Raw genomic sequence first — 16,730 nt, 5'->3', positions numbered from 1 at the left:
TAGCATATCTAAAATAATAAATGTCACTGACTGAGTCAATGTAATAAATAATTCAACCCGATATAGTTCACTGTGGTATCAACATTGCTAAATGAATCTGATGTATTTACAAAAACAATTACACATAACATCATGTTCTTCGTAATTGCGGCACTAAAATGACAGGCGTTCTGATAAAAGATGTGAAACTCTTCCTTATGAAAGAGCTTTGTATTTACTGCTTTAAATGGGATAAAGCTTTCCAAACTATTAGATCTTTCGTTATGCATTGGTTTGGAATACCGACATCTGTTGACGGCTCAATCTTTGATGTACTACATCACAAAAGACATTCGCGTGGTATACGTTTCTATTGAAAGCCTATGCTAAGTAAATAGAAACACGTCTAATTCCACAAATGAAGACTATTTTGATATTTTTTTTTATTTTGTGAAAATAACCCTAATAACACCAATACTACTCACCCTTAAGGAGTGTCCCCGATGGACTCGAAATGTGAGTGCAGCCGCTTATATCCATTTCTAATAATTATTGTGGTAAAAATAAAACTTCGTTTGTAAAGACATTTTCATTTAGTTTTATTTATTAATTGCTTAATGTAAAATTTAGAAAAGGAATAAGGCGGATAGACGTTGACTTGTCGTCTAAAAGCGATTTATGTAAGTATTTTAAACTACGTCTGGAAAATATGAATCTTAAATTTGGGAACAGTTTTGCTTTGTAACAAAGAGAGCAATTCAAATTGATGACTTAATTCGATACCATCGTTTGCGGGGTTTTAAATAAATTACTGCTTTTGTTTTAATATCTCATTGTTTACTTATTGGAGAGCAATAAATAATGAAAACATATAATACGCGAAGCAAAAACCATGCTGGTAGCAAACATTTAAATATGCAATAGTTTTTTTTTTTTTTTGTCAAAAAAATTTTTACTTTAAAAATCTAAAACATGTTATAAAATGCAAATGCACAATATTTATAGCATTTAAAAACTAGATTTAAATTTCATTAACGTAACATTTGGCACTTCTTGTAATAATCATATTGTCAATTATTGATATATATATATATATATATATATATATATATATATAAACCTGTTGGGGCTTAACTAAAATGGGGAGATAAACTGTCTTTTAACACTATAGATGTTGCATGATCATCTGTGTAATGATTTCTGTAAAATTTAATTCAAAACTTTGATTAAGAATGACAAACACAGAAAAAACGTTGGTGCCACCTACTATGAACTTCAACTTTATCTCCCCAATTACAGCATCTTTATGTTATTGATTTTAAAATGTAAATGGTATTTTTACAGATTACGAAAACACTTGCCATATTTTATTAATTTAATTTTAAGTTTAATGCTATAATTTAAAATGCATTTTTTAAAATTGTACTATGATTTTCAATAGCATTTTTAGAAATTTTTTATCTTTAGTTTAAAATAACTTTGACACAAATACAAATTTTATTCAAACTTTACATGATTAACGTGACAAAAATAATGCAGAAACCTTATGGACCTGCACGCAATGATTTTCTGTCCCTTTTTATATTAATTTAATTTTTTATACATAAAATAAACAAACGACTATCAATAACTACAAGTTAAATATTCAACCGTAGTAACTTTGAACTCGCGATAGAACACTAAGTACTGTTTGTCGATTGCAAGGGTTTGGACCTATAGACCGGTCTCGGCAACCTCGTGATTGCACGCATTTGTACGATCGGTCCAGTCCGAAGCAGCAGCTCATTATTGCACTGTCACAAGCATTCGGTGCTGAAGGTTCTTTGAATATAACAGGACTAGCAGTTGTAGTAATCCTTTGTGTTTCAACATCGTTTATATCGGCCTGTTTGCTCCCGTGTTCCACGGGAGGAGCGGGTATGTCGCCGTCATCGCCAGTTATTATAGGCGTTAGTGAAATAGGTCTGCTTCCATCATCGTCATTATCATAATCGGATAGAGTATTGTTAACTAAAATTCCCCAATTTTGACGATCGTCTTCCATTTCTGGCAGTCTTTCGTTCAGGTTTGGGACGGTTTCGTTTGGTTTGGTCGTGGTAGGTGTTATTGTAGGCGCTTTTGTCGTTGGTTCCTCGTTAGTAGTGGGATTGCAGCCACACTGCGGTTGCGGGATGTATATTGGCACGTACACAGGGTAGAAGACAGGCTGCGGCGGTGGTGAGGGCGGTGACTTTGCCATGTCCAGTATTTCTTGTAATCGTAACCGTATATATGACAAATTGTCCTCTATCTCGGAGCCGGTGTCATAAGGTCTAACGTAGGATGGGGTGTAAGGGAAGTTATTGTACCATCTCTTTTGTCTCTGTGTCCCTTTTTTGCCGTCGACAATGTCGTCGTTGTCGACTACCGAGTAACTCTCATCGTTTAGTTTTGGTTCATGATGTCCTGATTTGTGCAAACCTTTGACATGTTCGTTTGGTGCGCCATTGATAAAATTAATTGCGCATACTCCAATTAAGACGACAGTCAGTCTCGCCATCTGAAATTGAAAAAATGCAAGATTTAATGTAATGTCCTAACTTAGCATAAAATCCGCTATAATAAAGTGCCCCTAAAGTTCATGTCAACAAAAGTTAAGCTAGTATTTTAGAAATTCTATGAGTACACTGGGAGTTTATGGATGATCAAAAAATGCATTAACCGAAAATAAAAAATGCATCGTTGTAATTTTTAAGAAAATTATTAAGAAATCGTGTGTATTTGAATTAACATGCCTGTCACATTCAATGAGGCGAGTTTGACAGTCATGTTTGAAGAGTGAGATCATCAACTCCGACGCCATCGAAGGCTAGGCCTCGAATCTAATGTCACGCGAATTAATGCATCGTATTGTATGGGTAAATGCATGCGAGTAGGTCCGTAGATAACTAAATTATTTGCAGATATTGCTGCGGTCATTTTTAATGTTGACAAGTATAGATTAAAATCGTTTAAAATACGTGTTATGGCGAGGATTGACTTGATAGAGGAGATATTCCTGTCAACATTACAATCGAAAGAATTTCAATCAGTCCAATATTGTTAATCTTGACCAATTGCTCCAGTTTAATGGTTTTTGGTATAAAAAAAATCACAAAAATTGAAAGAAACTCATTTTCAAATTCGACATCTACATATTACTACATTTATTATTTTTTAAGTAACACCGAAAATTTGTTTACTTATCATTTGGATCATTCTCGCAAATGTAAATAGTTAGTGTAATTTGTCTTTATTAAAATTTTTATATAATAGAGTGTACTCACGATAACTATTACTTAATAAAAAGGCTAATTTGTACAATGTAATCTTCTAATTGCAAATCGTTTTGAATTTGGCAAATCTTTGTACATTTATTTACCTCAGAATTTGTTAATTAACATGTTATAGACTTATGCTTTATCATCACAGGTAACTTAAAAAATATGATACTTTCTTCTTAAAGCAATACTTCAACATGTATTTATTGTTAACTGTCAAAGTTGTTTGTTTACAATTTTTATTAACTCCTTAGTATCGTAGATGTTGCGTTTGCAACATATGACCTTTCGACTTCCTCGATATATACCAAATAGTGACCATGACCAGTTAATGTCTTCACAAATCTAACCGCAAAAGATGTGTGAATTTTGTTATTCTAATCAAATCTTTTACAGTGTTAGATATAAATATTTGCTATTTATTCATTTCTGATATGCGGATTAGCTTAACTCTATAAATACAGAGTCTTACGAAATATGTGATATTCGTGATTGTAATAGTTTTTTGATAGGTCGTGTACATTCTAATGATGCCTGCAAGGTCGTTGCACTTAGGGTATAGTTGGTTATTGTAATAATGGCAAAAAAAGGTCCCACTTTGTAGTATTATACGATTTTGGTACGTTTCATATTGATTGTTAAATCTACTTATTTGTTATAAAATTTTAGAATAACATAAGTATAATATAAGAATTTTTTATATACTACTGCGTTAACGTTCACCATGATGACCTCGACATATCGAAATGGAATACATAATCAAGTTAAATATTTCAAAACATATTGTTCGTCGCGTTTGTCGTCTAATTATGATTATATTATGTATTAGACATTCTATTCGGCCTATGCTTGTTGACTGCAGAAGTCACCGATTTCGCAAACGTCTCAAACATAGTATAACAATATAAAAATGGCTAGAAAAATGACTTGTAACTTAAAAAAAAGTTTTCTTCAATATAACGAAGAAACTTTTTTAGTACGATGATGAAAATAATATATGAACATGATTATCATTTTTTTAACGCCCGGATTCACTAGATGTCAGTAACAACATATGTTGCACGAATGGGCTCGCCCGGTGTAATACCACGACCACATAGAAGACTGGGGTAAAGTGGAAGCATTTCTTCGTTTCGTCCAACTAGTGTACGTGCCGGACGTCTTATTTTAGTCCCCTTTCTACTACTACCCTTTAATTAAAAAGAAAGGATGGGAACGGGATGTGGATTTGACAGATTTGAAGGGATAGAAAGATTAAATATTTTCTTCTATCTATGTAGACTGAATGTAGGCAACGTATCTCCAATGGCGGATGTCTAGTGGGCAGCAGTTTCCTCGCTATTTTGGCGAATTATGGTGGCTGTTTGCTCGTTTGCTACTTTGTGATATAAAAGAAATAAAAAAATCGTCTAAAACGAATTAATTCATTTGCTATATTTTATAACGCTGAACCTTCGTGTCATATATGTAAAGCCTTGAGAAAGTTATTTTTAGTATTTTTTACTGTTCGATACAAGACTAATAAGAAATCAGTCTTATTGAAATTAATAACGGCTTCACAATCACGTAATAAAATGATAAACAAATCATAATTATCTATTAATATTTTAAAAGGCGTATTTTTCGCATTTTCCTGTTGATCTAAAATCTAAAAATACTGTTTAGTTTTTCGAAGAATTCTTTGGATCTGTTCCAATGATTGAATTCCGCTACTGTTCATGTCGGTTAACATCAAAGAAAAGTTCTTTAAACCGCAGTCGGGCATTCATATACAGCATCTCTGGTGACTTAGATATGATAAAACCAAGTTTCTGTAAGAAATTAATCAATTTAAAATATATGTGTATTTTATACTAAGTGATGAGTTTTGTTAGTACAAGTAAATATGGCGCAATGACAAACGAATGGGTAATTTTTGTTATGATGATTATCCTTTAAAAGGTCAATGTATCAGGAAAATAATGTTCCGGCATTATGCCCAGTAAAAATTCTGAAAAAACGATTTTCAAAAACATTTCGGAGTACTAGTAGTTACGTGCCAAGTCAACGTCACTTGTGATTGAATGAAACATACTTTTTTTATTTGTCATTTAGGCGACTGTAATCTTTATGACGTAGTAAAATAAAAGAGAATCTAACTCGCAACCAAATTTCGCAGGTTTATGTAATTAACAAGTATATACAATTCAATACACATAAGTAACATATCCACTCCTTGCCCTTTTCACCAAGGAGGGTATACGCCACAGTATGTTGGTACTCTTCCATATATCTGCTTACTATCAGCCGTCATGATATTTCAATTTACTCTATTCTTACGTACGATTTATATTTAAAAAATAAGATGTAAATAATTGTCGTGAATCAGGTTTTAACACATCAAGAATCGTTTATAAGTCAACGAGCGTCGCAGCAGCCTACAAAATACAAGGTTGTGAGGATATCTTACGGGACTACTAAAGATTTTATTGCAAATTTAAACAACATATTTTAATGTATTTTATGAGGTTCTTCATCTAGAAATATTTCAGTAGAACACTATCAAACAAAAAATGTTCTCTGCACAGAGACTTTACCAACAGATTGCAATTTAGTATAGAGCACTGTTTGTTCGTTTCCTTGGCGCTATTATTACGATAGTCTATTTCAGTTGGGTGTAAAGAAATTTCTCACGTCTTCAATTTGTCTGTGTGCCTACAATCGAATGATGTAAGTGTGTAAGTAGGATAGAAATACTTTACAAGAATTTCATACTGGTTAAATTGATTGAGGAATTTTATTCACGTAACACACTTGTGACAGGCAATTGTTTGAGACTACGGTTTGAAAAGTAGTCCAAGGTTCGATCGTCGTTCATCACAAATATAACATGCAGTAATAAAATAATAGTTGATTATTAAAATCGATATTCGATGATATGTTACTTATATCAGCTCAAAATTGTCATGTTAATATTCATTTATTGAAGTATAGACACCAGCATTGTGTAATAAGTATCTAAGTAAAAACGAAGAAAAATCCAACCTAATGTAGTTTTCTTGAGGTAGAAAATTTTTCTTGATTCAGTTAGTGACAGGTCATTCCGTGTATATGTTCAGGGCCAACAACGTCTTTACATAATTTACTGGAAAAGAATATATTTAATATCTCGAGAAGTAGCAACAAGTATTAACAACCATCGAATTAAATTATACATTGAATTAATAATAATAATTATGTAAAATGTATAGATTATATAATTATGTATACTCTAGCTTATTTATTTAATGTTCTAATGTTATATAAATTCTAGCGAGCTCTTAATTACGTTAAATTTAAAAGTGGGGAAATGACAGGGATCTTATATAAATTTTATGAAGTATATAAGGGTTGAGGAAGGAAGGACGTTCATGTACAATAACTTCCGTGATTCAAAATCATCACAAAGGTGACTCTAACTAATGAATAATCTTAATAATAGTCATTAAATAAAGTGCGAAATTTATTTCCTGTCACTTTGATTCATGTGTTGCAACATAAATAAGCATCCCTAAAAATACTAACATACCTGCGAAATTCATTACCCTCCTGACAGTCGGGCAATAAATAACGTCACAACCATATAATATAAAAGCATCGTAAGCTCGGAAGAAATCTTAATACAAACATAACTTGTATACCGGCTGTAGCGACCGGTTTGTGCGAGACGAGATTTGTCTCGAAGCGATATAGGTACTCACAAGTTTTGTATGTCCGATGCTTCGAAGACTGTTCTAAATTGAATAAAAATAACACTCTTCTAAATACTAGTTTTGAAATATATTTAACATATCACAGATTTAATAATGAATTTTCAGTTAATACAAATTATCTTCATTAATTTTATAGACAGATTTTGCACAATTTCTGCCTCATTCTTTGTATATTGTTGACTCTATTGGTATTTAATCGATATAAATGGTTGCTTTCTTAATCAGGAATACCGAAATCAGCTATTGGTGTAACAGTACCTACTTAGAGATAATCATAATGGAACTTAAATATATAGTCTTGATTAGAAATAATGTAGATTTATTGTACAAATATTGAACAAACAACAAGTCACCGCAAACGTTGGTACAAAGATTTGTTCATCAAACATGAGCATACACATTTTTTTTAAAAAGCACGTAATAAATAAAAATGCATATAGATACATTCTGACTTTCACATAGACTACGAATTATCGTATATAGTGCCGATTTAAATGTCTAAAATAACTTTCTTGGTCAAACCGTAAGTGTTATTTAAAAAATATGGTAAATCTTGAAAGTGATTTATATAACATTTATATAATTTTACAAATACTTCGACCTCTCATAATCTCGCTAGATATTTTGTTTGACTTAAATACGTGTAAATATCTGAAATAAGTCAATTAAAAAACTATCAAATGGGTTCTTGTTTCATAGTTTGGCTTGTCACATAAATTCCATAAACTACGCTAGGCATGTACGCAATTAAGATTTTTATGGGCAAATATGTAATTAGTTTTATTGACATAGACGCGACTAAATTGGTACGATGATTTCATTGGCAAATACCTTGATATATTTAATTTGACTCAATTAGCATTATTGATTTTAATTGATGCTCCAATTTCTTAAAGTAACGAATACATGTTTATATAGATATTATAGTTGAAACGACAATTGATAATTGTGTTTAAATACTAAATGGGCGACATGGGACGCAGACAAAATTAAGGTAAATGGCATGGAAAGATCGCGGCGGGATTTATTTGACCACCATCTGACTTATGGCAAAACCCTGCGGCGGCGAGCCTATTGCGGTACTAAGTTGTCTTGACCGCTACTGACCTGTCGCCATGCAGGGAGTTTCAAAAACCCGGAAAGCAATAACATAATTTGAACGTTTTTAAGACGACTACTAGAATACAAATGTTTTCGATTCTGAAGTCAAAGTTACATTTTTAATATCATACCTATATTTGCTTTAATCATTATATAATTACAATACAATACAAATAATTATTTGGTTTTTGCTTTTATAAACTTCTTCATCTTAGAGTGTGTGACAATTTGAAATGAAGTCGGCTAGTAAAATAGAAAAAAAATGTAATTCCACTTTTGTAATAAAAAAAAACAAAAAAATTAATAGAGTACTTAAAATAACTACAAAGCTATAAAATAACTTAGAATTGCATTCCGATTGTAATACGTGTACGTAATAAAGTACAAACATAATTTATGAATGTGAAGCATTAAAAATAAGTACATATTTATATAGTATGGGTTAAATTCATTCTTTTATACGCAGAAACTAAGATAAAGTAGAAATGTTAACTGAGTGTCGATATCATTTACTAGGTATAAAAAAAAAAAAAACAGAAAAAACTGAAACTCTTTGTTTCTTCTTCTTTGGTATATCAATTGCATGACATTTCGTATTTATATATAAAATGGTCTAGCAATCTAACAGACAGTGTCTTATTCTGTGTATTATAACACAAGCTGCTCGTGACTCCGTCCGTACGGAATTGTAAAAAAAAAAACTTAATAAGTAGCCTATGTGTTACTCCAGACTATGGTTTACATCTGTGCCAAATTAAATCAAGATCCGATGAGCCGTTACGGAGATACCTTCTTACATCCATCCATCCAAAATTTCGCATTTATATTAGTAAGATTACAAATGGTAACTAACTTGCAATACTAAAAGCTACAAACGTTTTAAAGAAGGCGACAAATACCTCTTACTTTCAACATTTCTAAAATTCGTTTTGGTTTTATGTTTTCCTTGTACAGGAAAAAACTAGATCAGTAGTGGAAAAAATATATCCTTGTAACATACAAAGTCAAGACCAATATTGTCCCGATAAATATAATTACAATAAACTCACGAAGTCTGATGTAAATTTATAATAATAGGTGTAATTAACCAACCTGTACTTGATATCCGGTAACGTTTCTTATTTCCTGTTCACCATCCGTATGGCAATGATTCTAAGCACACATTCTCTGCGTTTGCTGGTTAGGAATTGAAGCCTAACATTTAAAAAAAAAACAATGATGAAATAAAATTGTTATTTTTAATTAAGAACGGAAAGGCGTTGATTTTATTTTGACTTAGAAAGGAAGAACCAAAACTAAACTGCAAATTGCCGTAAAGGCAACAGTAAAAAACAACTGAATCGAATCAAAAACAATTAAAGGTTTTTAAAGGTCAACGCTCTATTCATTATTGGCTACTAATGTTTTAAACCACTAAAAAATATTCGTTTGGCCTTCTTAGTCACGAATCGCTTAATTGCTTCGTACACATTTATGTGGGTTTGAAATCGGCGCTTTGAGAAGCATAGATAACGACATTGTTTTTCAAGCCCGCAAAATAACAATAGTAGACTAGCATCATATCGAATATTATTTCGGTACCTCTCTAAAATCAAGGATAGTTCAATTGTGTTCGGTTGCAGGTCTGCTTAGAATACAATTTTTTTATATGCTTATTATTAGCATATAATAATAAACATTGATTTTTTTCTAAATAAACCACAATATAGAAACAAAACTTAATAGAAGTCAAAGGTACGAACGTACGAAAGACGAATGTTACAGTATTCTGGTATCTAGTTGTATTTTTATGTGACAGCCTTTTCATTGATTGATTTTCGTATCTGCAGTTCTAGGAATTTTAAACATTTATGGACCAAGGTATTCAATTATTGTATTATCAATAATTAAGATATCGACAGTACCCCGCTTTAGCAAGGCAAAATCATCCTTCTCTCGAAGCGACTTACAACTATTGACATCCTTGTATCTCGATTTTCATTAGGCTTAACGATGGCCAGATGTTTACGTTTAATCTGAAGTTTCTATGGAGATGTGAATTAACAGTTATGACCTCCATAACTTAGATATGTGCCTTAGAAATAAGCATTAAATTGGGAATTATATTTAGAAATATACGCAAATGTATACAAACAACAATGCTGTTAATAAGTATGTTATTAGTGTATATGATATATAGTGATATAGTGATCTACATAATTGTTTCAATGTAGGCAAATCAATCAACATAATATTTTATTTATTATATGGCATTGTGTGATATCAAGGTTTGAATTTTAGATGAGTCTCTAACCTTGATAACGAAGTAAGTCGTCTGCGTTTAGCATGGCTATATAGATCTCAAATATAAATCAAATAACTATGTGGAATTACTAAGGTAGATTATGGTAAATGTTCTATATTTACTAATTTTAGGATACACACCACAGCTATGATATTTGTATAGATATAAAGTATCCGAAATGAAAAGAAATGTGTACACAAACATGTATTTTCATCGCATTATAACATAACATAATATCGGTAATGAAATGGTTTGCTACTTGTAATTCATAATAAGTCAAATTTGTTAAAAAAAATAGTGGAGAAAACAATGTAGCATTCACAATTGTAACAATGTTTGTTATTTAAATTTTGATTAACTTCTAAACATTCCTTTGCCAATTTATGATATAGCATAATATATTATATAGCAGATGTTTTAAACAGGTTAATTATAAAAGATAAAATGTAATGCATTATGAAATTGAAATGTGAATTTTAATTAAAGTGTAGAATTCAGTCACTTTAAAAATGTTTTTGAATCAAAAACATTGAATTAATTTGTTTTTTGATACAAAACTAAGAATTACTTAATACCAAAATAATTTTAATTCTTTAAAAGGAAAATAAAATTCAATATACTATTTGGTAATAGTAAACTATTTAGTACTAAGTGTTAAATTTTTGAATATCAACAAAACAATCAAGTAAATTGTTTAAGGACATCTCTTAAATAAACATTGATTGATAAAAAATCTCCTCACCTTTATCCTTTAAGATGTCACCTTCAAATTATACAAAACACCACTACTATAAAGATAAGCACATTTTGGTCCTAACTTTATTAGATTTAAGCTCCGTTTTCACTTGCTATAAACAATATCGGATGCGTTACACGATCGTTCCAACTCACATTAGACTACGTACTGAGTTATACGCAGCGAAACATACGCTTATACGGTAGCGACGACTAGTATTTCTGACGACTCTTCAAATCTATACCTACCTACTTAGATAACATAAGTTGTACACCGGTTGGGCTTTTGAAGTTCACGGCGTTGAATGCGTCATGGCTTTATCGATGTAAATAAAAGGGCGGGAATTTTATTTAGTATAAAGGTGAATGAATTTATTAGATATAGAAAAATACTAAATGTGTAAAATTACGTATATTGATATTATAAATATACATACATACATAAGATAACTAATAATATAAACTGTGTGTTATAATTTTTCCAATATCAAAAAATAAACTGTACTGTTTTATTTTTAAGTTGTTGGTCTTTTATAAAGGTTATATTTGTAAACATTATTTCTATATTCAATTTCGTAGATTATCTTCCTGTTCGTTCACTTTTACGAAAAAAAGTTTAAATTAATAAGTGACAAAAACTAATCTTGCTTATTTTGCTTATTTTTATCAATGTCCTGTCTATTTTTTATCACTCTGTAACTGTATATTGTACTGTACAAACAAGTTTAAGTTATCAGTTCTTGTAGGACACCTTTAATAAATGATATCATTCATGAGTGGATTATCAATACTTTACTCAGAAATTAGATTGTACGTTAGCAAAGGCGTGGAACGGAACTGTATTGGAGTTTTTATTCTTTTTCATTATCATTCACTATGTGGTAAACTGAATCGGTATTGATATTTGTAGCCCATTTTTTCCAGTCCCCATTGCCCTTTACTCTCAACTTATTGATCAGAGGATCTATCATGAATATTTGCGATATGCCGTATGTCGCCAAAATATGTCAAAGTTTGTATGAGATTTGTCGTTGTACTTTACGCCCGATTTACGCCCGGATGTACAAATCTAATACAAAATTTGTCGATGACGTTACGTATACTTTCTCACAAATTTTCGTGGTAGGCCCTCTGGACTTACTTATAACCAGTTAATAATCGGTCAACTGTTTGCCTATTGTCGTCATCGACAATCAATTCTGAAACGTTTATTTTTCAAAAACAGTTGAAACATTTTACTCTTTTCAAAGTCAACGATGCGAAAAAGAGCACAAAAAGGTTTGAGGTTAAATATGTGTGTCGGTTACGGTGTTTCTGGCTGGTAAGCGGACGTGCTACTACAGCTAGTGCCACGAGTTGTTAATTATGTACACAGATAAACTAAACATGTAAGTTTCCATACCAAGATATAATGGGACAAGCTCATCTAAACCAGTAAGAGAGGCAATACTGCCGCGGTTAGTGTTTGAATATATATAAAACCTACATAGGTATAGAAAATTATATAAAAGAAAAAACATGACATGACAGCTGCAGTACGAAAAGGACCTTGTGACACTTTTTTGATAGTCACAGGAGGGCGCTTGTGAGCTATCATAACTTAAACATTATCAAAAAATTACCGACACCACACAGAGTGGAATTAGAGCATAGCGAAATAAAGGATCAATTACCAAGCTTATGATTTGCATTTCATTGTAACGTTCCCCACAAACATTTCTTAGTATGCATACGTTAACTCAATTAGCAATTACCAGGTGCTACCACAAAGGTTACCGCATTCACGGCATGCTAAATTAACTATTAATATATTCATTAACGTTATAAAAGAAACTTCAATACTTAATGGTAAATCTATATATATTCAGTAATAGTAGTTGCTGGAACAAATCTGATCCATGCCAGGTTCATATCAAATTAGTTTTCGCTTAGGTTCCATTTCACTTTTGCGATAGCTATTAGCTAAAACAAAATTTTTATTGTTCTGTAGAAACATTACGCTTCTTTGGCGGTATGCTATACGTATTTTTATTCACTCTCTAAATAAGCTATGATCCATTTAAACCTCGACCATAGAAGTACATTTAATTAAAGCAAAACTCTAAATAAATAAAAATATATTGAATGAAAACAGTCACGTTTATTTGCATTTATTAAGACCTACTGTTAGAGACATGTAAGGATATTTTTGAAATCTCATGATTAATGAACTGAGACGATTAGAAATTAATACATTGTATCAGATTCGACTAACTTACTACTTTGGTACACATATTGTTACATATTTCGTGTTAATTTCCAATTATAATAGTATCCAAACTAATCGTCATTGACGAATTTTAAAGCAAGTAATTTTTATTCAAGGTGAAACTCATCGTTGTCACTGATTGCCAACGAATAGTGATGTAGAAGCGTTGTCGACATTTAATATTGTACCACGGAAGTTTAACCTTTTCATACTAATAAGATTAAATTCTTATTTTTTTAAATATTAATTCATCTAGAATATCATAGTCTTATTTAACATATTAATTTACTTTTTTTTTAATTTAGCATATTTTGGAAGTCAATATATCTTCATAATAATTCTCTTTTGCCCTTATATCATCAAAAATATATGCGATTAAAATGTCGATTTCTGAATCAGTCGTCTTGGTCGTGTTATCTATATGTTGGAAATTTTAACTGTTAAAACTGCAAGTCGTACTGTAGTAGACATACATCACTTAGCTTGTCATTGAGCAAGTACTATATGTGACGCCATTTACAGCTTTGTTTGCAAAAGTGATTGCTCTATAAAGATAGCAAATATATGATGTCACACAAACACAGAACAAGCACATATAAACATACTATGTATTCAAATAGTCAAATTATGGTGTTGAATAATTAAAGATCAGATCCATAAATACTTTTCTACAATGTTCTTTATCCTGAAGAAAAAAATCATTTAAAGACCTATCATTTAGATAAGTAGACGAGATATACGGCTTTCAATGATCACGGGGAAGTCAAGTTGTCTAAGTGCTCTGACATTTGCGTTAGAGCAATAGCAATACCAGATCATAATCAAGTGAGTAATATAGGCATTGTAAAATAAACATTATGGAGAAATTAAGAAATTGAAAGTTGTTTATAGTTTATACTTTAGATTTTTAATAACTCTAGTTAATAAAGATTAAAAATAATAAAAAAAATACATAATATTTAGTTGCGACCTAAATTGTTACGCTAATTTAAAATAAAATTTATGTTTAAAATGTTTTTTACTTAATCTTATTACTTGTTCCAGGTAAGTAACTGTACTATATCTCCACGAGTAGGTACATTGAACTGTAACGGTGAGTTCTCTTTATATTATGGTTCGAAGAAATTCAATGTGAAATCGTCGCGATAGTATACGGTCATAGCGAATAAGGTGCTCTTATAAATTTATCTAAGTGTAAATTAAAAGAGACATTTTTGCAATTTTGAGGTTTGTTTTTTGTTGGGAACAATCCGACCAGTTATAAAATTGAAATTTAAGTATTGCTTTCCTGCACATAGCAAGATACTTCTGAATAAAAAGATCTTTTAAACCACTTACTACTACTTTTTGTCAACGCCTGCATAGATTCCTACTGCAATTATTCAATAAAGATTCTGGTTTTCGCAAGTGGCGTACCAATTAGGCTATTCATTTCCGACGTCATTCCACTTCGACTCGGACCTATTTCGTACTATCTACTTTTAATTGTATAAGAATCGTTAGATAGGGAAATTTAGTTTTTTTCGATTACAACTGTTTCAGTATATCTTTCGATACGCATTGGCAAAGGATTTTAAACAACCAATATCTGTACTTTCAACTTGAAAAGCACAAGACAAAATAAATACTCATGTCTCATTTTCGTTTTTTTTGGTGTGACTGAGTAGTCACTATTTGCCTTGAAGAGGTATTTACTTGAGATGGCCGGACGCAGATGGCGCTTAGCCTAAACCTTGTTTAAGAGTAACTAGGCTCGATGCTCCATCAGGAGCCTCGGCTCACTCTGTTACATCGTTATTTTATAGTCATTTTCGTTCATGCGATTACGAAGATGACCGCCACACGACTCGTGTCATTGCGGCTACGCGTTGGCGTTCTAATGAGCGATAACCTTTATTTACTAGTTCCACCACCACATAATATTGCTATCACAGAGCGACTAAGAAAGATGAAAATATTTTTTGTATATTTGTTGTTGCAGTTGAAATCGACGGTAAAAGTGCTTACCCTATAAAATAATCTATAACTATGCACCAATACGAAAATTTTAAATACATACAATTGAGTTGCACCACATGATTAATATTTTATTGTTCTTAAAATGACAACTAATAGTCTTAAATGACATAAAGTAAATTTGTGGTTTTTGGTTGAAAAACAAAAGTCGGAAGAATTCGAGGAATGTATTGACCGCGTGCTGCCCCAAACGCACGAAAGGTGTGACGATGCCATATGGTCAACAGCATTTTCCTTTTAACATAGTAGTGCACAGACTATCATAAATTCTCAATAAAAAAGATCCAAAAAATAATGTAAGCAACTTAAAATCCAAAGTATTTATTCACATATTAAACTTAACTAAATTTTTTATATTTAGTAAAAACCATACAAAATGTCATTATAATGAAATACATCGCAATAACTAATAATAATTTTAAAACAAACATGTCCGTGCATAATTAGTCTGTCTGCCACACAAATGATGAACGGAGAACAGACAATGAACACATTACTACCGTTAATTTTGCTAGCCCATAACATTAGGAACGTAGTTGGCATACAAATCAGAGTTCATTTGAAAGATGAAAAGTCATTGTGTTAGATTTGTCATTATATACCTTGTTGAATCATAAACCTTATTAAAAGTAACTGCTGCAAACCTTGCTTGAATATCACAAGCAGTAAAAAAATACAAACGATTTCTTAACCTTTTTTAAATCGGTTATAAATACCACGGCCTTAGAAAATATCGTCTTGGAATAGTAATGTTTATATATCTATGTGGGTTTTGTTTGGTGATTGAGGTTCCGCAGACCACGTTCCTGTTCACACTTTGATTTATTTTTCTGCATTCCATGTAAAACGTGTCAAAGAATATTCGTTGTAACGTATTAATTCGGCAATACACCGTTTTATACCTACTTACCTCTACATCCTTAATCTATATTAAACAAAAATCAATTAATAAATACCTAAAGTTCTTCACTCGGATTTTTGACTTGTACGTGTCTTTGTACGTAGCTTGCGTTACTTTAATACGAGTATATTACATATTTTGTCCCGTTAACGAAATCACACAGTAGCATGCAGGAATGGACATAAAAGAAACAAAATATTATGCATTCGCTAATCGAGAAGAAGGACAATTGATGTATGGAAACCCAAAGTTTCGAATTTGATCCGGCGTTAAATTTGAACCGATTTACCTACTTGACCATATTATTGAAATAATGTTTCATATATCTCAACTTATTGACAGTAAAATTCGACGAACAGCAACGGAAGTTTTTAGATAAGATAACATACGCTTTTATAATGGTTTGTAAATCGCTCGTCTGGTTTTTGTCAGTGTA

General features: G+C 31.3%; 2 protein-coding genes across 2 annotated transcripts in view; one reads left to right on the top strand and one right to left on the bottom strand.

The window, feature by feature from the left end:
* LOC106720302 overlaps window positions 1–16,730 on the top strand; it is a 132,157-nt gene that overhangs the window by 48,235 nt on the left and 67,192 nt on the right. The window lies entirely within an intron of this gene.
* On the bottom strand, window positions 1,455–11,323 carry LOC106720299. The gene is made up of 2 exons (XM_014514909.2): window positions 11,137–11,323; window positions 1,455–2,518 (listed from the first exon to the last, which is right to left on the bottom strand). The coding sequence occupies exon 2, from the start codon at window positions 2,516–2,518 to the stop codon at window positions 1,625–1,627; it is 894 nt and encodes a 297-aa protein (XP_014370395.2). The 5' UTR covers window positions 11,137–11,323; the 3' UTR covers window positions 1,455–1,624.

The sequence above is a fragment of the Papilio machaon genome, chromosome 8 (assembly GCF_912999745.1).
Source record: "Papilio machaon chromosome 8, ilPapMach1.1, whole genome shotgun sequence".
NCBI classification, from domain to species: domain Eukaryota; kingdom Metazoa; phylum Arthropoda; class Insecta; order Lepidoptera; family Papilionidae; genus Papilio; species Papilio machaon.
The sequence above is the reverse complement of the archived record's forward strand: the minus strand, read 5'-3'. Positions and strand labels throughout refer to the sequence as shown.